Here is a 22,841-nt window from a genome sequence, read left to right on the forward strand (position 1 = left end):
AGTTCCAAGATAAATCTCCCCTTGTATCGAGTTCCCTCATGTTCAGACCATCTCATTATCACAGCACTAATTATGATAGTCCCTCATTCCCAACAGGCAGGCTGTTCATTCTCTCTGGACACTTGTGTTTGTCACGCGTTTATCTAGAAAAGCTTGAATGAAAAAAAGCTAAGGGAAATTTTTATCCAAAGGCATGCAAACAATCCAAAGAGGTTGAACGACTCTTTTGGCAGCCGTGTCCCCCTCTGACGCAGCTTTGCTCTCAAGGCTCTTTCAGATGCGATGGGATGGGAGGAACAGCCTGAACCCAGCAGTATTTGCAGTTATTGAGAAAGGTGCTGACCCTGCTGCCCCGTTGGTGTGAGGTCCTCATTGGTCCCATGGAGGGGCCGATCCGACAGCCCCACTCCTACAAACTGGGATGGGCTGGGACAGGCAGAGCCATTGGGGCGTGCGGGGTTCAGGCTGTGCATGGGGGAGCCTTAGCTGAGAGAATACGCGAGTTTTGATAGTCAGAGCATTTGGTCTGAATTAGCAGAGCAGGGTGAGCAGTCTGATAAGGTCATTAATACTTTGGTGTTGGGCAAGGTAAATATGGAATCACCAAAACATCTTGGTGATGAGCTCAAGAAGACTTGGCAGGTGATTTTTGGTGAGAGGTTTTACCACAGGCTGTGCCTTCTGTGTGCAGAAACTGCGCTGGCTGAAGCTGTGGTCCAGAGCTGCCCTCCAAGGAAAGTAGCAAGGAACGGTGATACTTCACCAGCTGGTGTAGATGGGAAGAACTATGTCATGGGGACAGTTTGGGTGAGGGATGACAGACCTCTGTGTGCTGGAAAGAGAACTGGCAGAATCCGATTACAGCCCAGTTGTGTCCTGTCCTGATTCAGTCACAGGCCTAAGTGGCACTAGGTCAGTGCTATGGTTTTGGTCAGACTAGGGTCTAGCAGGATGGTAAGATGTTCTTAGATCTTTAGTGCAAGAGAAAATAACTGTGGTGTTTTAACCATGCTGAGGGACAGCCATGGTGTAACTGGGTTTTGTGACATCGCTGCTTTTATAAGGAAGACAGGACCTTAGAGGAAGATGTATCAAGAATCTCAAGGAGTTAAAGCCTGGGGTGAACTGCAGCACGCAGTAGGTCCTCGACAGCTGTGGATTATTGCTGTGCCCGGCAGTTCCACACTGTTTTAGCAAGCACGTAACTCAGGGATCTCAACAGGAGCTGTCGCTGCCTTGCTTCAGAGGAGAAAGTACAGCAGGTAACTCTGGAACTGGGAGAAGCTGCAGGGATAACATGGACGAAACTGGCAAAGGAGGATGTGGCCAGGAATAGCTCAAGAGGAGAAGGTATTTTGTCTTCAGGACCTGGATAAGAGCATGGAAATAGAAACTGGGCTCAGAATTAGATGAGAGGAAAGAGGGAGGAAGGAGCAGGAGCTGAGAGAGCCTTGAAAGTACCAGCAGCATGATGGTGGGTGCAAACAAATGGGAGGGAGACTGCAGCAGGTGAGGAAGTTCTCATTAAGGAGAGCTTAATGAGACAATAAAAGCCTCTGTGAAAGCTAGCAGTCCCCATGCCTTCCCCCTGGTGAAACTTTCCTGGTGAGTAAAATTTTTGTATGCTGTTCTTGGGAATGGACTTGTTAGATAAGGTCAGGTAACAGCCAGCACGTGGAGGTCTGACAGCAGAACCTCTTCCAGAGCTTGCTGAAATCGGGCAGGAAACAACACAAGTTAGAGGACTGGTATTGGTAAAAGTTTCTCTGTGAAGCAGGGGTATTGCTAATAGCGTTAGTGAATGGTGTAGGCCAAACCTTACCTGGGTCTCCTCAGCCTTTCCTGGTGTAGCAGCCAGGTGAGGGTCCCACACAGCACTGGAGTTAACCTGCTGTTGCTGATCTAGGGTCAGCCCTGATGGGCACCAAACTGGGAAGGGAACAGGGTGCTCTTTGCTGGTTGCACTCTGGTCCTTCCCTGCACCTCTCCCAGCTTCTTCTGCTTAGCTGTACAGGGCAGGGTTGGTACCACATCTTTCTTTACACCCCCACAGCCTATCCCTGTGCAGCTGTGTATGCCAAGCACGGGATGTTTTCTCCTGTACTGAATTCTCTAAGCCTGCTCTGTAGTGACCTGTGACTAACTCAAGCCATTCCTGTATGTTCACTAAGTGCCTGTATGGGGCATGGTGCATATTCTCTCTCTTTCTGTTTGTAGAGAAGCTGTAGCTCAGTGCAGTAAATAGCAAGTCGACTAGGACCCAGTAGGTAGGATGGAGAGGAATGGGTCGTTTGGCACTAACTGTGTTCAAAGTCCCTGAAATGACAAGACTTCCCTGTCCAGTTCAACCACTTCTGTCTAAAGGCGACTTGAAGGGCAAACCACATCTGTAAACAGGCAGTGATGGATGTTAACTGGATGTTAGGCAGGCTTTGCAGGAGAGAACTGCACACAAACACAGCAAAGCGAAGGGAATCAGCAAACAAAGCAAAAGGTGCCACTGCTGGTTCTTGTTTCGTGTTTGCTTGAACCCTCGCCCTCTCATCCAGCTTGAGATGTTTGTCTGTGCAGTGGCCTGTTAAATGCTGTGTATTCCAACGAGCTGCCTGTCTCTTTGTTTGAGGGCTGGTTGGAGATAACCCCGCGCTGAAGCTGATGTGGCAGATCTGTGAGTCATTGCAGAGTGATCCGGAACCGAGAGCGTGGTTAGAAAGAGGAAAACAAACTGAACCCAGTGAGTCTTTCAGTCAAAGCTTCGTGACTCAGGAGGAAGAGGGCTGTAACAAAATGAGTCGGTGCCTATTTCCATCAGACAGCCAAGCTGTGGCATGGCAGTAATATTTGATAAAAACAATAACAGAGTGCTCTCTACTTACATAGCCCCTCACATAGATAAGACATGTTCTCTGCTCTGGGGCTTTATTAAGGCAATTTGGTTCCCAGACACAGGGAATGTTATTTTCCAGACTGCTCCCAAGAAATGATAAAATTACTCCTCCTTCCCTTGCTTCTGAAATGCATTTACAGCTGTTTTGAATCCTCCCTTCCTAGCTGGGTAATATCCAAGCCAGCATCTTCTGAAAATCAGAACAGTCTCTTTCGAGGCAGTAAAGCTGAAGGCAGGGGATGGAGGAGGTGGCCTTGAGGCTGTGCTCGGTGTGGAGGTGCCTGTGCACTGCAGAACCTCCCAGCGGGCTCAGAGGGGCTGTAGGATGTAGGGTAGAGGATGCTTTTGGGATGCCTCAAAGGACCAACCACTGGGAGAGACCGAAACTACTCACAGGGCTCCATTAGGATCAAATCAAAAGTTTTCTTTGGTGTACCATTTTTGATAATTCTCCCTGTCAGGTGGTTTGGCAGGTTAGTTTTAACATCCTTTATTTTTTTATTTTTTTTTTTTCCCTCCCCAAAAAAACCCAACCCAAAACACAAGAAAAAAAGCCAACCTGGCTAAGCAGTGATGGATGGAGCTCAGGAGATTGGATGACAGCAGCATTTGTCTTCTCTCAGGTGATGGATGCAGGCTGTCGTCCCACCGAGTGTTGGATGAGCAGTGCCTTTCACCTTGGCTGGACTAGGTGCGGGATTGTTTTTGCTCATCTCTGCTTGCCAGGGCTGCATCTGGATTAAGAAATCTCACAACAAATCTCTGTGAGCCACTATATTCTCACCCAGCAGTTTTTCAGAATTCCTTAGAGGACTGCTAATTGAATCACTGTAAATGAAATAATATCCGGGTGCTCATTTTGCAGCAACTATTTGTTAAACTCTTAGCATTTGGGTAGCATATTGTAAAATTAACAAATCCCTCCCCCTTGGGAGCTGGGCTTTAAACTTACATTCCTCTGACCAGGAAAACAGAGGCGGGAAAGAAATTGATTTGCTCTAAGAAAACAAAGGCACTAGCCTTCTAAAAAGGATCAGAAGACAGAATCTTTTAGTTCCTGGTCCTGTGGTTTGCTTAAGCAATGTCAGGAATTTGGGGCAGCACAAATCAAATAGTCAGCAAATTCTGGGTGCCCTGGGGTATTGAAAAATGCTTCTGGGGAAAGCTGCTCATTGCAATATGGGTCAGTGCTTCACCATGTGTTGTTTCTAGCTGGTCTGCCTTACACTGCTCTGTAGTGAAATCCTGCGATGAATGCTTGATGTTAAGGGAGAAATCTCTGCTGCTCTGCCAAGGGGCTAACAAAAAGCTCAAAACCCACTTCCCCTTTGTCCTAAAAGACCCAAAACAAAAAAGAAAGAAGCCAGTAGGGTCAGTGACCCCTCCTGAATCAACTGTGGAAGCACCAGCCTGTAAGCAGAAAAATACAGACTGACCAGAGGTGGTAGGAGAGGTCTATTCTTTAATGCTTAAATGTAATTTAGAAGGGACTCTCGGAAAGGCAGAGGGACGTTGCTGTGTCTCTGTAAGGGTACGAACAGGCTCATGGCCTCTCTGGTCGTGTGTTTCACACAGATGTCTTTGCTTTGTGCGAGGGCTGCCAGCAGAATGCTCTACATCTGGCAGCTGCTGCATGGCTCCAGGTTAAATCACTCTCCTTCCCCACCTCCTTGTCTGTTGAAAAAAAATTGGGAGGGGAAGAGAGACAATTGATGGAGTATTTGAATGCAATATGCAAATGTTGTGAAATACAGGGAAACACTGGCCTGTGGATATTTAAAATGGAAAATACACCTCGTAATGCCAGAAATATGAATCTAAATGTCATCCTTTTGCAGGCACGCTTGGTGAGCCATCCCGGCAGCTGTGGCTTCTCTTCCCCTTTCACGGTAAGGACAGCACAGACACAAGTATCTACCGGGGTGCTCAAGGTCTTGCTCCAGTGCACCCTGTGGTCCAGGAATAATGAAGTTTAATTGCCTTTTTCTTTTATGCTGCAGCAGAAATGATTTGTAGCTTTATGCTAAACCCTAAAGTTCTGATCCATAAAATGCTGTTGATTTGGGCATACTTAAAAGCTTAATTTAAAACAGCTTCTAGCTACCCAGTTAGTGGGAAAACAGTGCTTGTTTATTTACTGGGCGGAGGGGGTGGCGGCCTGGCAAGAGCTTCATCCTCCTGAGTCTTTACGGGATGACTGTAACTTTGTCAAAGCAGTGAAAGGACACAACTTTTGTCACAGGTGCTGTCCTGTGACAAAGCTGGGCTTTGAAGCGGGTGGCTAAAATCAGCATCTTGCCTGCAGATGTCAAATGCATCTTCATCCATGGCTTAAAGAGGATGCTGCAAGGAGGGCCGATAGGGGACTCTGGACAAACAGCATATGGTCTTGGACAGTATAAGGGAACTGAGAGACCACTAATTGTTTGGGGGTTTTTTATTTACTTTCCAGAAAAGCTTCCTTCTCTACAAACACTGGCCCGATGGCAAAGGCGGGGATGGAGAGGACCTACGGCTGTGGTGTTGGTGCCCAGAGCAGCAGAGATGGAGGTGCGGGAGCTCCCAAACCTGGGCACTGCGCAGACACCTGCTGGTTTATGCCCCTGTAGCCTTTACACCGGAGCTCTCGCAACCTTGGTGGGGCGGTCACCCACCCACGGTGTTCCTTTTATTTTTGGGGAGGGGGGAATGCTGAAATCCAGCGTTGGTACTGGGGTCCTCACAGTATACCCCCCCTCAGCATCACTAGGGGTAGGGGGAAAGATGGCGCCGGCGGCGACTCCCCTCAGCCGCGCAGCACCCGGTACCTTGTAGAAGGCCCCGTTGGAGCCCCGCACCTCCACCACCAGCTCCTCCATGTTGTGCAGCGGCGGCTCGGTGCGGGAGACCCAGGCCCGGCGCCTCCTCCTTCCTTTTCTCTCTGCCGGCGCAGGCGGGGGGAGCGGCGGGCGCGGGGGGGGGGGGGGGGGGGGGGGGGGGGGGGGGGGGGGGGAGGGCGTTGCCTCGCACCCGCCCCTCGCGCGCCCTCCCTCCCTCCCTCCCTCGCTCGGCGCCGCCATCTTGCCAGCGGACAACCGGAGGGGCTGAGCTCCGCCGCTGCCTCTGCCTCTGCCTCTCCCCCTCCCCTCCGGCCGGGCTGCCTTCTCCCGGGGCCGGGGGGCCGGAGCCGGCAGGTAAGGCCTTCAGAAAGGGGCAGGCCCGCCCGCTCAGCCCACTTCCAAAGCCGGCTGTGTGAGGGCAGGACATCCCCCTCCTTCCTTCCCCAGCGCCCTCTCCCCATCCCCACACAGGGTGCCGCCGCCTGAGGAAGGGGCTTCGTCGCCCTCCCTTTAGGGGCAATATGGGAGCGGGGCTCCTCTCCAGGGCGGCCCCTTCCCTGGGCTGCCGGGGGCTCCTCGCCATCCGCCGGTCCGACAGGTGAAGGGGAGCGGCGTGCCCGCTGCCACGCTGAGGGCTGCGGCGTGCCCAGGCCTCTCCCCCGGGAGGAGGGAAGGGATCCTCAGGTACCCTGGAGTGCCTGGGCGGGTTTCCCTTCCCAGGGCGTGTGTAACCCACCTGGAGCAGCTGAAGGACTTGTTAGGGAGGCATGGGGTGGAAGGGTCGACCCTCTGCCGTTTAGCCCAGGTTAGTGTGGAGGGCCCTTCAGAGCAAGGGAAATTCCCTGTGGGGAGATGGATTCAGTTTCCCTCCAGCCGGGGGAGATCAATTCTTGAGCACCATGGTTGTTCCTGCCTCTGTTGCTGTCTGTGTGGACATGCTCAGTTCTTGGAGGTGTAAAGCCAGTGGGAGCAGGGCATCATGTGTAGCCATTCCAGTAATTGTTGTGTTCATCATGATGTGTCTGTGTAATTGTGTGCAGCCCAAAAGAAAGGATAGGTATTCATGGGGCTGCATCCTACTCTGTGGTGCATGTGTTCTCCCAAATCTGATGCGGGCTTGGAAGACTTGTCCACCTCAAGCCAGGGGGTTATGGTCCCATATACCCTTGTGGAGTCATGTCTTTACACGTCTAATAAAGTTTTGTGAGCTTGTGTCATCCCAACACATGTTTTGAGGCTGAGACATCAATATTACTCTACAAATGCACCTTCTCCCCCAACACACACTCTGTAGCCCACTTGTTGCTGTGTAAGTACATCTGCAAGAAAGTCCATGACCGATGGTTATGTAGAGAGCTGTGTTCAGTGTTGCTTGTGAATGTCAGTATCTCACTGTGGTGTGAAATGCACCCTGAACAGTAGCTGGGAACCAACAGCTCTTAACTTTCAGACAGTTTCTTAACTCTCCTCATTTCCTAGTCCATGGAGCAAAGAAGGTAACACAATTGGGGAAAAAAACACCCCATGTCTTCAGGACACCATGTGGATACTTTTAGTAACATTGAAAGTTGCCTCTGCATTGTTCCCATCTAATTGCAGAAGCAGAGTGTTTTCAGGTGGTGTTAGAGACCTAAAAGCATTTCTAGTCATGCTCACTTTGTTGAATTTAAGATGTATCTTTAACACTGTTAGGAGTATTTGACAGATGATGGCCATTAGTCAACAGGAGTAAGTGCACAGCAGCAGAACAAAGGAAGAAGCACCAGCTGAGAAATAGGTTTTTAGTTCTTGAATTTTTGACTACTTAGTTTGGGAGGGATGTAGTTGAGTTTTAGAGGGGGTGTCTGTAACCATACTGCTTTCTGAGATACTCTTTTTTTTTTTTTAAATAATCCTTTCTGTAGGCAAAGGCTGAAAGAGGTGGGGTCTTGCTTTGGTGGTGTAGGGGGGCACACCAGGTTCTAGCGGAGTCAAAAAATCTAGGTGTTCAAATACTATTGCTGAAATTGTTGCTGCTTGTGCTCTCTTCCTGCACAGTTTGAAAGTTTCAATGACAGGTAGAGCAATTGAGCATAGCACAGATGCTTCAGGAAGATGATGTTAGGAAGTTCCTGACTTGACTTTGGCTCTTAGTTGAGAGTGAATCAGGTACAGTTTCTGTGGTGAGGTCAAACTGAGCAAGAGTATGTCTAGTTGCGAAGGGGGGCTGAATGAGTTTCTTTATAGAGCTACACAGCTGTTCCTGTAAGTATGAAAATTGTTGGTTTTCTTTCAGATGCTATTGGAGTACTTAATAGCTGATTTACCATCAATTTTTTGTAACAGATTACGTGTGACTTAGAAAATTATGTTTCTCAGCAGGGAGAAGTTTGCCAGGAAGGAAGTTATTGATATATCCAAACTTCTATTTACTTTGTTTTGAATTATGCCACTTGTACTTGATATTTTCAGTCTCCTGCATAACGCTAAAGCAGATGATGAAGGATTGGACTATTTATACAGGAGAAGTGAAGTGCTCTAGCCCAAGACTTTTTGAGTTGAATGCTACTTTGATTTATCAGTGGCTGCTGGTCAATGTGATTTTTATTTTTTTTTAATTTTTTTTTTTTATCTGAACAAAAAGTTGTACTAGAAGTACAACTTGTGCTAGAAGTACATCACACGAAAATGTGATGTTACACAGAAGAATAAAAAGTGTCAGGATGGAATCCCATTAAATCCTTGGTGGATTAGTGATTTGTGCCTTTAGGTGGGGAAAAAAGAGTTGTATAGATTTCCTCTTGATATTTTTCTCCTGTTTTCACAGGAGAAATATTAGTATCAAAGAATGCCAACAACTGCTTCAGCAAGTGGATACATTGTGCAAGAGGTCATTATTTACAGCTGCCAGCTTTATTGAACTCTTCCTTACATTTCATCCCTATTTGTAAGTTTATAATTTATTCCAAAGTGATGAAAAAGATACGCAGCTAGGAAAAATAGACTTTTCTAGGCAATTTACTGGAGTCAGGACCCAGGAGCTCTGTTTAGGTCAATTTTACCTCTGACTAGCTTTGTGATGTTGAAAAAGTCAATAAATGTTGCTCGGTTCTGGAAAATGAAGTGAATAAGCTGATGGAAAAGAGACTCTGTGTTGCTGGATGGTAGCCTGAGGAAAACATTTCAAACAAGAAAAAAAAAAAAAAGACAAGAATAAAACCTGTTAGGAGGTTGTCATAGGGGGATCTTTGGAGGTCTCCAGGGCATTGTTCTGCTGGAGGGTTGGAGACTCCAGCTTGGGGGCTGGAGAAGGGAGGCAAGGCAGGCTCAAGTCCCCTTCTTTGTGTCCTCTCATTATTTATGCTGAGCCAGGTCAGTAAGCAGTGTGGTTTGTGAGTCACAACGTTCTGTAAGGATATATTCCTGGTGCTATTAAAGTGGTGATAACAGATATTAAAGATACTGGAAAATACAGACTTATAGGAAGCCACTTTCTAAACAGAGAAATTTTGTTTCTTTTTTTGTTTTTAACAGCGTGGCTTTAACAGACCTTTGATCTCTTGCAGTCTTTTAGAAGCGGAAAAACAACTTAGGTTTGATGTTTTGTGTGCCATCAACTGAATTTGGGGCCATCATGAATATAACCAAGGGTGGACTGGTGCTGTTTTCAGCTAATTCCAATTCGTCATGCATGGAACTATCGAAGAGGATTGCTGAGTAAGTAAAAATCCTGCAGGGCAGCTTTGGATCTTGGTGTTATTATGATGGGACTTACTTTCCTAAAGACTGTTTTCTCTGTTTAAGGAAAGTTACGTAGGAAAACTGCCACGGTTTGCAAGCATGTCTAATGTACTGTATTTTGCAGCGTGTTTCAGCAGACCAGTAACAAAGAAAATAACTTGTGTTTAAATTGCTTGGCGGGAGGCTGTGATTGACTACAGTATGTCGTAGAGAACATGTGGGAAAAATGATGTTTGGATACTGTTAAATAATCATAGCAGTTTTCATCGTTTTCTCATTCTCCTTGTAGGAGAATTTTCTTAGAAGGCAAAGCTGCTGTTCAGTGTGTATTTTAGATGGGGATGTCATTTAGCTTTACATGCATGAGTAGCTTCAGCAGAACTTTTGTGACTTAAGGAAATTTTCACCATGCTGCTCTAGCAGTATTGGGATGTGTAACATTACCAGGAGTATTGCATGTGCTGTGTTTCTTCCTGACGTTCATGTACCCACAATTAGAGACAGGAGGAGAAAGGAAAGTGCAAGGAACTGTAGGGACTTGGGCATTAAGTGCATAGAGTGCTTGGTTGTCTCCTTTTTTTACTGATGGGGGTTTTCACTGAAGCGGGTTCATGTACCCACAATTAGAGACAGGAGAAAGGAAAGTGCAAAGGAACTGTAGGGACTTGAGCATTAAGTGCATAGAGTGCTTGGTTGTCTCCTTTTTTTACTGATGGGGGTTTTCACTGAAGCGAAATAAACGTAGTAGACATTAGTCTTCCATTATTCATCGAATAGAGCTCCCTAGTATTTCCTATTCACTCTACATTGGCATTTTTTCTACAGAGAACAATGATTTAAAAGCGGTCTTTTAAGTGTTGTGCTTGTGTTGTTGTCATGTGTAGATACATATAAATGGCAACATATATAACATATATACAAATAGATATTAAAAATTAGAAATCGTTACATAATTTAGTAATCAAGCATTGTTTTTATATAAATGGCAACATATATAACACATATAAATAGATATTAAAAATTAGAAATTGTTACATAATTTAGTAATCAAGCATTGTTTTTTTTCCCTTTGCTTGTTCTTCTGAGCTTGACTTGAAAATGAGTTCAGCTTAGCCTGCAGTGCAGCTTCTGGAAATTGTAGATGCTTTGTTAAGAAATTTCCGCTATAATCACTGCTTTTAAGGTTTTGGGTTTTCTTTTTTTGGTTTTCTTCTGTGAAACAAAGCCTTTTCAGTAACCGTTGCATTGTATGGGTTTTGTGTTTGTTTTGTTTTTGGTCGTCTTCTGTGAAATAAAGCCTTTTCAGTAACTGTTGCATTGTATGGGTTTTGTGTTTGTTTTGCCCTTCATTTTCCCCTGTTGACTTCTATTTTTCCTTTTTTTCTCCTCCTGCAGGCGCTTAGGAGTTGAGATGGGGAAGGTTCAGGTTTATCAAGAGCCAAACAGAGGTGAGCATTTCATTGGTCAAACTGGAAATTTACCTAACCATGATGTGCATTATTGGCTACCCTTTTCTTAGACTCTATTAATTTTGCTATTGCAAATATTACATATTTCTCTTCTTGGCAGAAACAAGAGTGCAGATTCAGGAGTCTGTGAGAGGAAAGGATGTATTTATCATCCAAACAGTTTCAAAGTGAGTAACTGCTTAAAGACACTGCTACCATTTTGACATGGGCTGTCCATAGGAAGGCTTCTGTTTTTCTTTGCATTTTGTGTATATGATACAGTATAATAAGCTTAGAATAACTAGACAGAGGCTTCTCTGTGGGGTTTTTTTGGGTAGATTGGTGGGGTTTTTTTGATATATGCACAAAGAAGACTTCAGTATAAGCTAACTTTAGTAATTTTCATTTTCAGTGAATGTGTCAGTGAAACCTTCCCCTGGGTCTTTGCATTCTTTTGCTTATGTCATTCTCTTTAAATATTTCCCTTTTCAGCTACCGGTCTCCAGCACCATTACAAAGTTCTAAATGTAGGAGGAGCATTTCCTAGGCAATGCGTCCCGTGATTCAGAAAACAGAATATTTTTTTTAATGCAAAAAGAACTTTACAAATGATAAGATTTGAGTAGATCTCTTAGTTGTTCTCACCTAAAAAGATGCACTCTCAATCTTTTAATTTAGGGCAGAAAGGAAATGGCAATTGTTAAATATTTAGCCTACTGTTGGCTTGAACAATAGAGGAATATATTGTAAAGTCTGAAACTTTAAAATAAAAAGCTGATGTATATTGAAGAACGTATCTATTTTGTTTTGTGCGCAGTAGAAATAGATAAATTATGGACTACTTTGTTACAGCGACGTGGTATAACAAAACCTACTGAATTGCCCAGATAGCCAAATGAAAAAAATAATGAAGTGTAATTCTAGTGAATAATTAAAATGCTGAGTGCAAGGCACTTGCCATTCTGAGGCGCACAGCTGGATTCTTAGTAAAGATTGCTTGGTCACCATAGTCTCTGCTACCCTGCAGTGAAGCTCCTGGAACGGGTATGAATTCTGTGGTGAATATAGGATTTTTATGCACAAGATACAGAAATAGATGCTTCTCATTCCAGGGACGTGAATACTACGATCATGGAACTCCTGATCATGGTGTACGCTTGTAAAACCTCCTGTGCCAAAAGCATTATTGGAGTGATTCCTTACTTCCCATACAGCAAACAGTGCAAGATGAGGAAAAGAGGCTCCATTGTCTCTAAATTACTGGCTTCAATGATGTGCAAAGCTGGTAAGAATGCAGGCTGTTATGAAATAAACAGGGCAATGGGGACTCCTGCTGTCAGTTTTCAGGTTTAGAGAGGTCTGTGCACTAGTTGGGACTTTGTTTAAAAAGAACTGCTGAGTTTTTTGTGAGTTTAAAACCCACATAGAAAGGAGAATGTAATTAGAAATGATTCCAAATGATGAGTTAAAAAAAAAAACAACAAACTTGTAACAGCCGTTTTACATTGTGTCCTACAGAGCTGGCAAAATGAAGTCTGCTGGACTCTGCTGCTTTGGGCCATGGTATCCATCTCTCATCGTACTGTTCTTTGCCTTTCCAACACTTTCAAACTGTTGTGCTTTGTCATTTCTGGCCCGTTTCTTACCTGTTGAATGAATGCACTTTGTAGCTGTCCTTTACATTTGAGATGACGTGAGAGAATGAGATTATCAATTTTCACAGCCTTCAGCACGTTTTCTTTTCTGTTCCTTTGCTTTTGCTTCTGTCCCTGGGAAAAATGAGCAATTACGATGAACAGTGGGATCTGGTTTCTTGTTTTGATGATTAGAATTTGGGCCCATTTTTCAGGAGTTCAAAACTGATGTTGTCTGTGCCAGGGTCTTGCTAATTTCTTACCTGTTGAATGAATGCACTTTACATTTGAGATGATGTGGGAGAATGAGATTATCAATTTTCACAGCCTTCAGCATGTTTTCTTTTCTGTTCCTTTGCTTTTGCTCCTGTCCCTGGGAAAAATGAGCAATTACGATGAACAGTGGGATCTGGTTTCTTGTTTTGATGATTAGAATTTGGGCCCATTTTTCAGGAGTTCAAAACTGATGTTGTCTGTGCCAGGGTCTTGCTATGTGGCATAGGACAATTTATTTTAGTAGTGCTTCCATTTTGTCATGTCGAATGGAGAAAGACCTTACCTGCCTCAGTGTGGCACTACTGAGCCAATTATGTAGAGTGTTCTGAGGTTCTTTTTAAAAGGATGCCATAGAAATCTCAAAACATGAAAATGCTGGTGTATTTAAGAGGGACATAGTTAATATGCTGTGTACTTTCACTAAGTATAGTATTCTTGTTCTAATGCAGCTCAGAGATTTTGCTCTGGACAAACTTCAGTTGAACTTAGTAGCAAATTAAAGAGTGCGTGTGGTGTTCTCTGTTACTTTTCTTGATGTGCTTCTCCATATCTCTCTTTGTTGGTTTGTTTTTTTGGTTTGTTTTTTTTTTTTTTTAAGGACTAACTCATCTTATTACCATGGATTTACATCAGAAGGAAATACAGGGATTCTTCAATATTCCAGTTGATAACTTGAGAGCATCTCCATTTTTACTACAGTACATCCAAGAAGAGGTGAGGAAGGCTTGCTATTACAGTTGCTCTTTTAAATTATGTTTTGTCACATCTCAAGGCTTCTGAAACAAATTCCTCTGAAAAGACTTAACTCTTCAAACATAACTTTAAAGCGGGAAAGGTCATGTTGGGGCAGTTGGTTATTTTCTTCCCCACAGGTTTAATTTTTCCTTTCATGAAGAACTGACATTGTCTTATCCAGGCAGTGATGCTGTTCTGTCTTCATAGATACATTGCTCTAACTAGTTGTTTGGTTTTTTTTTAAGAGAGGATTTTCTTGCTCTTGTTATCCTCTTCCTTTTCTGTTTGCAATTTCCTTGACATTTATAGGATGGGCTGCTTGTGTAGGTGTAATTTATATCACATTATGAAAACACTTAACTTCCAAAGTTGTAAACAGAGCCTATTGATTATACCCTGAAAGTAAGAACAGATGACTTCTTGTGTGGAAATCTTCACCTGCTGTTTGTTCAGCATGTCTTGACTTGAGGAGCTTAACTTCTGGTGTTCTGGGCGTCCATTTCTCCATCTTATTTTTATAAGTGCTTTGAGAAGTGCTACTGATACATTCGTATATACAAATTGTGCAAATGATAATTGTAGGTATAAGATGCATATTATGCCTCTGACTAATGATAATCGGGGATAAAGCAAATGCTTTCTTCCTCGTGAGAGAAAAGGTTTAGCTCACTCTTACTTTTGAATCCAAGATAATTCTTTTTACAGAGCTATGAATGCCTCAATTAAAAAAAAAAAAAAAAAGGCAAACAAATGAAACAAAAAAACCCAACAAAAATACCCAGAGCCAAACCAACATGATTTTGTTATGACATGTTAAAATCTGTTTGGGGAATCAGTCACCATTTGAATCTATCATTATCATTTCATTTGATAATAGAGTCAAAGAGGATGATAAAACAGAACTCCAGACTCTGGCTTTGCCGCAGTCATTCATCTGGTACACCAGGAGAGAAGTATTGCATGTTGTAAGCACTTCATAAGTTAAAAAAGGAAAAATGTGGAAAACCAAATACACAGACACTAGACAAGTTGTGCCTTTGTATGTGGTCTAAGAAATGAACATTTGTGGAGTTCTGCTGAATTATGTGTAGAGAGATATTAAAAGATACATTCAGTTTTTCATGTCTTCATTCCTCTGCTTGTCCATGAGATGACTTGCTAAAACTGGAGTTGACTGAACGTATCTGATCACATGGGATGTATATTGGCAAGTAACTTTACCAGCCAGGTCATTTATAGCATCCTTTCTTCAAAGTTTCATCCAGTGCTGCTCGGGAAGAATTCTGTATTCATCTCAAGTTCTCGGTATCCTGCATTGTGAATGCCAAAGCATGAAAAATGTTTCAAATGGGAACTGTGATGGCATATATCGAGTAGCATGAAATACAGTCCAGCTTGATAAGAATAGAGGCTACTTAAGAAGCATTTCGCTGAAAGTTAAGAGGATGAGGGCTTACAGTGGTTCGCTGTTGGGAATTTATGCATAGGTGTGAAGAGAATTACTTGCTGTTCTGTGATGAAGACAGTCCAATCAGTGAAATTACTGTGCTATAAGAATAATTTGGTGATTTTCTTGTGTATTCTTAGCAAACGTTCAATACTTAGTGTCTTCTCTCTATGCTATGTGTGTGTGTTAATCTTATAATGACGTAGCTCTTTGTTACAAGGAGTTGTTGATGTCTTACAGTCTTTTTGGCTGACATTTCTGGCTCTCTGACTTCATTTTTAAAAAGCTGAGAACAAATTTGATAATTTGGCAGGGGAAGAATGAAGCAATGATGTCTGAACAAGATCAAAGCCTTTATTATGTCAAGTGACAGGCCCTGCCTTGTCCATACCTTCCATCGTGTTAATCTTTGTAGCCTGTTGTATAACTTAAGTGTTTGTAAAGGACAGAACATGCTGAATTCCCAGTATTATAGGTGGAGTTAATAGCATTGTGGATTATTAATGTTGCCTGACACGTCCTCAGAAAAGCTCTTGTTTTCAGTTGGTTAGCCCCATGCCCAAATTTAGAACTTAATTTTTGAATTCCCATGCCTCTACCTGAAAGAGTGCTTTTGCAAATATTCAGCCAGCGTGGTTTGGATGTTTGAGGATAAGATTGTGGAAGAGCTTACCTTGCTTGTTCTGGAACTGATATTTGACATCTGACAGTAAGGTGATGAACTGCGTGTCAGGGTATCATGTCCCCAGATTTGCATAGCAGGTTGATTTCTAGGTATTTTGTAAAGAATCTTCAGTCCCTTAACAGTGGGATTCTGAGGATTGGATCTGCTTTTGCTGTTGCACCTGAGAGTGGCTGTGGACTGTTGTTATGGGGACAGATAGAAGGACAGACAGGTTCTCCTGGTGCTGCAGACAGATTGTCCCAGGGCAGCACAGTGAAGGAAAATGCTGAGTTTGTAAGGAAGAGGGGGTTTGATGAGATCTTAGAGGGAGCATAGATTGCTGTTGGAAAGGAGGACTGGAAGTGTGAATGGTGGAATGCTTGAGAAGATATGGACAAGGAGAGATGTGTCTGATGTGGAGTCACTGTTTGCAGAGAAAATGGAGACTAGGAATGGAAACTTTTGAGAGATGAGGACTGGCTAAATGAAGAGGAAGAGTCTGGAGTGAAAAGGCAGCATGAGAATGGGGCAGGGGCAGCAAACTTTGGAGTAGAGTGAGCCTGTGAAGACTGAGTGATGTACCTGTTGGTCTTTGAAACGAAACCCAGACTTCTTGGCCTCACCACTTCGCTGCTGTCGGCATTTGCAGCAGCATCCTTTTGTGCTCATCTGCATAGAAGACAGTTAGCAGCAATATTAGACTGAGACTCTGGGATCAGTGCAGTGAATGTGGAATTTTTATCCCTTTTGATGGTCCATATAGAGTCAGTATGAGGTGATGGAGTGATGGTGTTACTTTTTTTTGTACTCCAAAAAACAACCGTAAAACTAGGAAATAGATGAAATGCTGTGTTTTCAAGTGAATAAAGACTGCCATGTGCACGCTCAAGACAAGTTGAACAGGAAACCTTAATTTTTATGGTTTCCTGTTTCTTCTGTCACTTGTCCATTTAGCACTGACATTCTTCTAAAGCAGTTACTTCTGTGTGATCTGTCATATAACATGGTGTTTATGAAAGGTACAGTTTTAAGTTAAAATCTAAGTTTTCTAAATACCTGTTTTTACCAAGCTGTGAACTCTGATCATGTACCATGGATTCTTGAGGGTGCTTTCTTACGTTAGGTAAAATGTTCAATGCTTAAAATTCTGGCAAACTAAAGTTCTCTGATTCTTACTGAGTTTAAATTTTCTAAAGATATGAAGTAGACATTGCTATCTGTTATTTACTACAGATACCAGACTACAGGAATGCTGTAATTGTGGCCAAATCACCTGCGTCTGCAAAGAGGTGGGTAAGATCTGCTCTCTTGTGTTAGAGCAGGAAATCTCTATTGTGATTTTGTTCTTAGGATTAAGTGAAGGACAGATATCCAATAATTAGAAGGTGCAACCTTCAAATCCCTCCCAATTCTACATGTCAGATGTGTAGTTTTTCATCATCACTATAATCATAATAGATCTAAGGAGAGTAAAAACTAAATAAACAAAAGCATAAGGTAAATCAATACAGCACTTAGGATAAAGGAAGCATTTCATCATTATATTTGTGTGCATTTACATTATAAATTTCCTGCTGTAAATGAAGAAAAATGGCTGGAAGTATAGCACTGTTAATCCAAAGTAATTGATTAATGTGGTCATAACTTAGAACATGGTTGATCAGATCCCAGGTACAGATGGCTTACCATCTAGCGTGGTGAAACAGGATTTGATGTTGGAGATGATTTTAACTGTGAAGTCCTTGTTGGCTGAACGACTGTTCTTAATCCATGAGCCTTTCAGTTGACTGTTCCTAAACTCTTTGGAATTACACTGCTCTCCGCAGGTGGTGTAAGAGTTGGTGGATGGTTTAAGAGATACTGTATTCGCTGTGGTGACAAACTAATAATTTGTTGAAAAGTTATCAGACTTACATGCCAAGGAATCGTGATATGCTTTGTAAGAAAGGTTTCTGTTATTTTATATAGCAAATCAGAAATGCTTTAATTTGTACAAGTATAGTGAGGGAAACAACTTTTGTTACCTTTGTTTTCCTGCAGTACTTTTTATATGATTTCTTTTGTCTTGGCCAGTTACCTTACATTTGTTTCTTTTACTTGTTGTCAGTATTGCCTCTTGGGAGTAGGCAAGACGTTTGTTGAAGCATTTTCATGCTCGTCAAGTAATTGTATGTACCAGTGAGTAGTCATAAATACCTTGAACTGATCAGGCAGATAAGTTGTCCATGTAACCCATTTGTGTAGGAGAGGATCCCAGAGCTGTATTATTTAGCTTCTTCACATGTACATGTGAGCATTTAAGAGTGGTATTTGAGGAGGTGCACTCTATTTGGAAAAGGGTGATCAAATGCTTCAGCCTAATCAAGAACACTTTTCAGATGAATGTCTGCTTGTGAAAGAGAACCTTTGCTTGACGAAGTTCAGAATGTTTCTGTGGTTTCTGAGCTCACTGGAAAATGAATGAATCATTTTACTGTTACTTTGAACTTCATTCAGTTTAATATTGCATTTGAAAGTAATTATTATTGTTTCTATCGTTGATAGAATTATGACTTGTAAGTCATAACTCTTAATATTTGGAATAATAATTTATCTGTAGTTAGCTACTTGAAAAAAATACCCGAACTAGGATAACTTCAGAGCAGAAGATTCTTCATTTTTAATGAGCTGAGCGTCACGATGGGAAAATTCTTCTCTGGACTTTGAGTTGTTTGGATAGTGAAACAAGGCTTGAGTGTAAAGGAGGTGATTCAGGCCACAGGTCTCAGATGCTAAAGTTAGAACAAAGTGATTCACTCTGGACCTGCCAGGCTCAGTTTGACCAGGAGACTAGGTGACTGGCTTAGGCTAGATACCGAACTCTTGGGTGTGCAAGGTAAGCTAGGATCAATCTGCTGATTTTTACTTGCTGTTTCCGGTACCTGGGATACAAGCACTGTCTGTGGGATTCCCATTATCCTGACTCTCTGCTTTCCCCACTCCCCTAACTCACTTTACATTTCTGTGGTGAAGGAATTTTTTGTAAGCTTCTGAAAATCCAGGCTGTTTAACTTTGAAGTGTGGTTTGTCAAGCAAAATGCTTGTCTGGATTCTCTTTTCTGTAGAATATCTAAGGTCAGGTGGTCATGGATATAGTCCTATATAAACAAATGAACACTTGATTTCTGTATTCATGTGAATGGGATATCATCTTATTTAGAGCACATCTTGCTAAAAATAAATAGATGAACACTTGATTTCTGTATTCATGTGAATATTTTTTTTCCTCTTAAATGTAGATGCTCCAGACATCTAGGCTGTTCTTGTTTGCTGTTAGGTGAGACCTGCTTAAAGCATGAGATCTCAAGAATGACGAATGCTAAGAAATGGGTTTTTTTGACTGTTGGGCAAAACAGAAAGGGAGTTATCAGAATTACATGGCTTGCAGCATTTATCCCGTTGCTTTGAGGCCAGAAAGGGTACTTTCAAGGTTATTCTGACACTCACAAGCCTGGTGAAAAGATGCTGAGGGACAAGTGTTTTCTTCCATGAGTTCTTCTAAAATTTTAGGATCATTCCATTTTTCCTCTGAAACAAAATGGAAATATACAATGCTAATCTATTTCTGTTTTTTTTTTTAACCCTTTCCCTACAGAGCACAGTCATTTGCTGAGCGCTTACGGTTGGGAATTGCTGTGATTCATGGAGAAGCTCAAGATGCTGAGTCTGACATGGTGGATGGTCGACACTCACCACCTACAGCCAAAAATGTAGCTGCTATTCATCCCAGTTTGGAGATACCCAGTAAGTAAGTTTTTGTGTGAAGTGTTAACCTGTCTTTTTTTTTGTGTGTCTGAGGGCTGGCAGTGCTGGACCATCAAAAAGGAGTCGTTCTTATGAGAACAGTAGAGGGAGGGAGAGATTCCTTTCTGATGCCCTTTGTCTGTAGTTTTAGTGCCAGGTTGTACATGGGGTCTGTCCCCTGTGTAGGAGGGGCTGTGTTGTTACAGGTGGTCCCCTGGCAGAGAGGCCCCACTTTTTTGCCATTTACTTTTTCTGTTGGAATTTTTCTGGGGGACAGCGCTAACAAGCTGAGCTGACACAGGGTTTGAGCACAGCTCTATGTCACAGGCCTTGACAGAGTGGCCCTGCTGAGGGTGGATGGGATCTACAGCTGCACCAACAAAACTTCACTGCATAAACCTACCTTGGATCTCAGTAGGGTGACTGAACTGGTTGTGACTGCAAGTCACTCTGTTCTCTGTACTAAAATAAAGAATTCATTGAATTAGTTAAGAATTTGGGTTTAAATGAATGTAGTTAATACTTTGAAAACTAGAAAACTTGAAAACTTGAAAAAAATCATTTATGTATTAAAATACTGCTGGTTTTTCTCAGGAATGCTTTCATGGTTGAAATGGTTGTTGCTTCACTTGTCTCTATAACAGTGGTGACTGCAAAAGCAGACTTCTCCACATTTGAAGTAAATTGTATAAACATGTTCTTTCTCCTTTCTACCCCTCTTAAAAAAATTGCCATTAATCAGTGCTGATTCCCAAGGAAAAACCACCCATCACAGTTGTTGGAGATGTAGGAGGAAGAATAGCTATCATCGTGGTAAGTAAGATGCCATACCTTTCGATAAATTCCATCAAATATATTCAAGTTGCAGAAATCAAGTAGATTTTCTGCAGTATCAGCAGCTGGGTGGTGGTGGGCTTTCGGTACTGCACTCTTTATATCCTGAGGCATGTTCTGCACACTTACTGAAGCTGACTGTGAGCTATGAAGTCATATCCATGCTGAAAAGCAACATTGGGACCTTGTTCCCATGAATAGAGCCAGATAAAAATCTGTTTAAGTTCTTCCCTCTGAAGGTGAGGTGTTACAGGAGTTGGAGGCTGCTACCTCAGGCTCTTCCAGCTTGGTTTGGACCTGGAAATCAGATCTGAGAAGGCTTTTTCCATTTTAGTTTTGCTTGGCCAGGTTGGAGAGCCTTGTTGATTTGTCTGAGGACACGGTGAATCTCTACTGACTCGATCTTCCTTTGGCAGGATGACATCATAGATGATGTTGACAGCTTTCTTGCTGCAGCTGAGACCCTCAAGGAGAGGGGGGCTTACAAGATCTTTGTGATGGCCACACACGGCCTGTTGTCGTCAGATGCTCCCAGGCTGATAGAGGAATCTGCCATCGATGAAGTAAGCAGGGATTCTCAATTCCCGATCAAATGAGTTGGGGGTTTTTAAGCAAGGAATTTTCTCCTGACTTGATTATTAAAATATACCGGCATTAAGAATTCAGCTGGGAGGTTTCTGGGTTCAGGCTTTTTTACCCTGGAATTGTCTGCTTGAATAGTAGTATCTACATGTCCCTAAACTATGGGAAATTAGGGAAGTAGTGAGATGATGGACTGCTGGTATTGGCAGACATTTCCCTTTGGTGTGGGGGATATTTTCATCCCTTCCTTTGACCTTTGTGGCAGAATGAAAGGGAGAAAGGATGGTGCAATTAGTATCCGTGGATATGTGCAATCTTGTAGCAATCCATGGCTCTTCCTAAGGTTTTGACCCTGACAGTGATGTAAAATCTTGTTCTTTTATGAACAAGGGGGTTTCATAGGATCTGGTGGGTAGACATTCCTTGTTGCGGTTCTTATATGGGAGGTAGAAAACGTAACTGAGCCACGTCTTTCTGAGCGTTCTTTCTTTCTGTAGGTGGTTGTTACAAACACAATTCCACACGAAATACAGAAACTCCAGTGCCCTAAAATCAAGACCGTGGATATCAGCATGATCCTCTCGGAAGCCATTCGCAGGATCCATAACGGGGAGTCCATGTCGTACCTTTTCAGAAATATAGGACTGGATGATTAATGCTTTTTATTCTAAAGAAGCACCCGGGCCAAACTGGAAGCAAACAGATAACGAGCTGTGAAGCATCGTGCTTACCTTAATATTTCTATTGAGCCACTTTTTGTTTTCTCTTGGTTTAAGGTTTAACAGTTTTTAAGAGCTGGTTTTTTTTTTCTTTGCCGGGGGTTTTTTTTTGGGGGTGGGGTGGGTGGGTGGGGAATAAACATTTTACAAAAAACTGTTCTAGTTGCTTTTAGGTTAGTTGCACTATATACGTGATGGAAAAAAACCCCACAAAACACTTGAGGCAAGAATTTGGCTTCTAAATTGAGCGTTCCTTTTCCAAAGCTGCTTGCTACAAGTGCTTTAAAAGATAATAAAATAAAGTTGACTGTATAATATTTGCATTTTAAAAGCCAAAAAGGTTGTACTGTTGTACGCAGTTAAGTGATTTTGTAGGAGTGCTTTTATAGAAAAGCATATGAAATATGCACCTGTATTTATTTTCTGCGACGAAAAATAAAGACTTTGTTTTGTGTGAGCTTTCTAAAAATGTTCACGTACCAGTCGCTTGTCTTCTAAAGTGTGTCCCTTTAAAAATGATTTGTGGGTGTGACGTTACTGAAAGAAATCAAGAGGTGAAATGATTCTTTTATGCTAATGTGTCGTTTTGGAATATGAACAGGATTCAGGCTTCTTGGCAGTGAGGAGAGTAACGTGTTTTGCTTGTTGTTACAGTGAAGCACCTGCAGTTGAGGAGAAGAGGCTGCTTTTCCCCAGTGCTGATACTCATTTTTTTTCAGCCCGTCTTTTTTAGATACCTGTTGTTTTTCAGCATTATAAAAAGGCAAAATCAAACCTTTCACCATCCACTTGCAGGTGCTGTCACAAAGGTTTTCCAAGGGTTTGTAATTTGGCAGTTTGGGGAACGCTTCCAGCGCGCCGCTTTGCTGCGGGGAACGTGGGAGGGAGCTAAATCTGTGGCTGGATGTCAGGGAACAACAGGGACTTAGGAGAAGTTGGGAATATAACGAGGGGTAATGGTTATAAACTGAAAGAGGAGAGATTTAGATTAGATATTAGGAAGAAATTCTTTCCTGTGAGGGTGGTGAGACCCTGGAACAGGTTGCCCAGAGAAGCTGTGGCTGCCCCATCCCTGGAGGGGTTCAAGGCCAGGTTGGAGGGTCTGGTGGGAGGTGTCCCTGCCCAGGGCAGGGGGTGGAACTGGATGATCTTTAAGGTCCCTTCCAACTCTAACCATTCTACGACTTGACTCTATGATTTGCTTTTAAGGGCAAAACCAGATTTTTTTCCCTTCCCTTGTCTGTGTTGGCACAGCACTGGGCACAAACTGGACTGTGGCTGGAAGACCCAAAT

General features: G+C 42.8%; 1 protein-coding gene across 8 annotated transcripts; it reads left to right on the top strand.

Moving 5' to 3' along the window:
- The first annotated feature begins 437 nt into the window (after positions 1-437).
- On the top strand, positions 438-22,030 carry PRPSAP2 (phosphoribosyl pyrophosphate synthetase-associated protein 2). Of its 8 annotated transcripts, none has more exons than XM_014936574.1 (16): positions 438-1,605; positions 2,624-2,734; positions 3,434-3,578; positions 4,726-4,776; positions 5,340-5,437; positions 8,513-8,632; positions 9,252-9,402; positions 10,822-10,874; positions 10,996-11,062; positions 11,987-12,159; positions 13,383-13,498; positions 16,864-16,919; positions 19,265-19,413; positions 20,156-20,226; positions 20,664-20,810; positions 21,327-22,030. In XM_014936574.1, the coding sequence occupies exons 7-16, from the start codon at positions 9,284-9,286 to the stop codon at positions 21,483-21,485; spliced, it is 1,110 nt and encodes a 369-aa protein (XP_014792060.1). In that variant the 5' UTR covers positions 438-1,605; positions 2,624-2,734; positions 3,434-3,578; positions 4,726-4,776; positions 5,340-5,437; positions 8,513-8,632; positions 9,252-9,283; the 3' UTR covers positions 21,486-22,030. The 8 variants fall into 8 exon arrangements, with proteins under 8 accessions (XP_014792060.1, XP_014792061.1, XP_014792064.1 ...); XM_014936575.1 differs by having other exon boundaries at positions 3,511-3,578; XM_014936578.1 differs by lacking the exon at positions 8,513-8,632.
- Positions 22,031-22,841: the final 811 nt, after the last annotated feature.

Source organism: Calidris pugnax, unplaced genomic scaffold, assembly GCF_001431845.1.
Source record: "Calidris pugnax isolate Ruff unplaced genomic scaffold, ASM143184v1 scaffold17, whole genome shotgun sequence".
Lineage (NCBI taxonomy): Eukaryota > Metazoa > Chordata > Aves > Charadriiformes > Scolopacidae > Calidris > Calidris pugnax.

Coding starts and splice junctions, on each gene's coding strand:
- PRPSAP2 (XM_014936574.1), top strand. CDS start 9,284: ATGTTTTGTGTGCCATCAACTGAATTTGGGGCCATCATGAATATAACC. Junction 10,875..10,995: donor TTATCAAGAGCCAAACAGAG/GTGAGCATTTCA, acceptor TCTTCTTGGCAG/AAACAAGAGTGCAGATTCAG. Junction 20,227..20,663: donor GAAGAATAGCTATCATCGTG/GTAAGTAAGATG, acceptor TTCCTTTGGCAG/GATGACATCATAGATGATGT.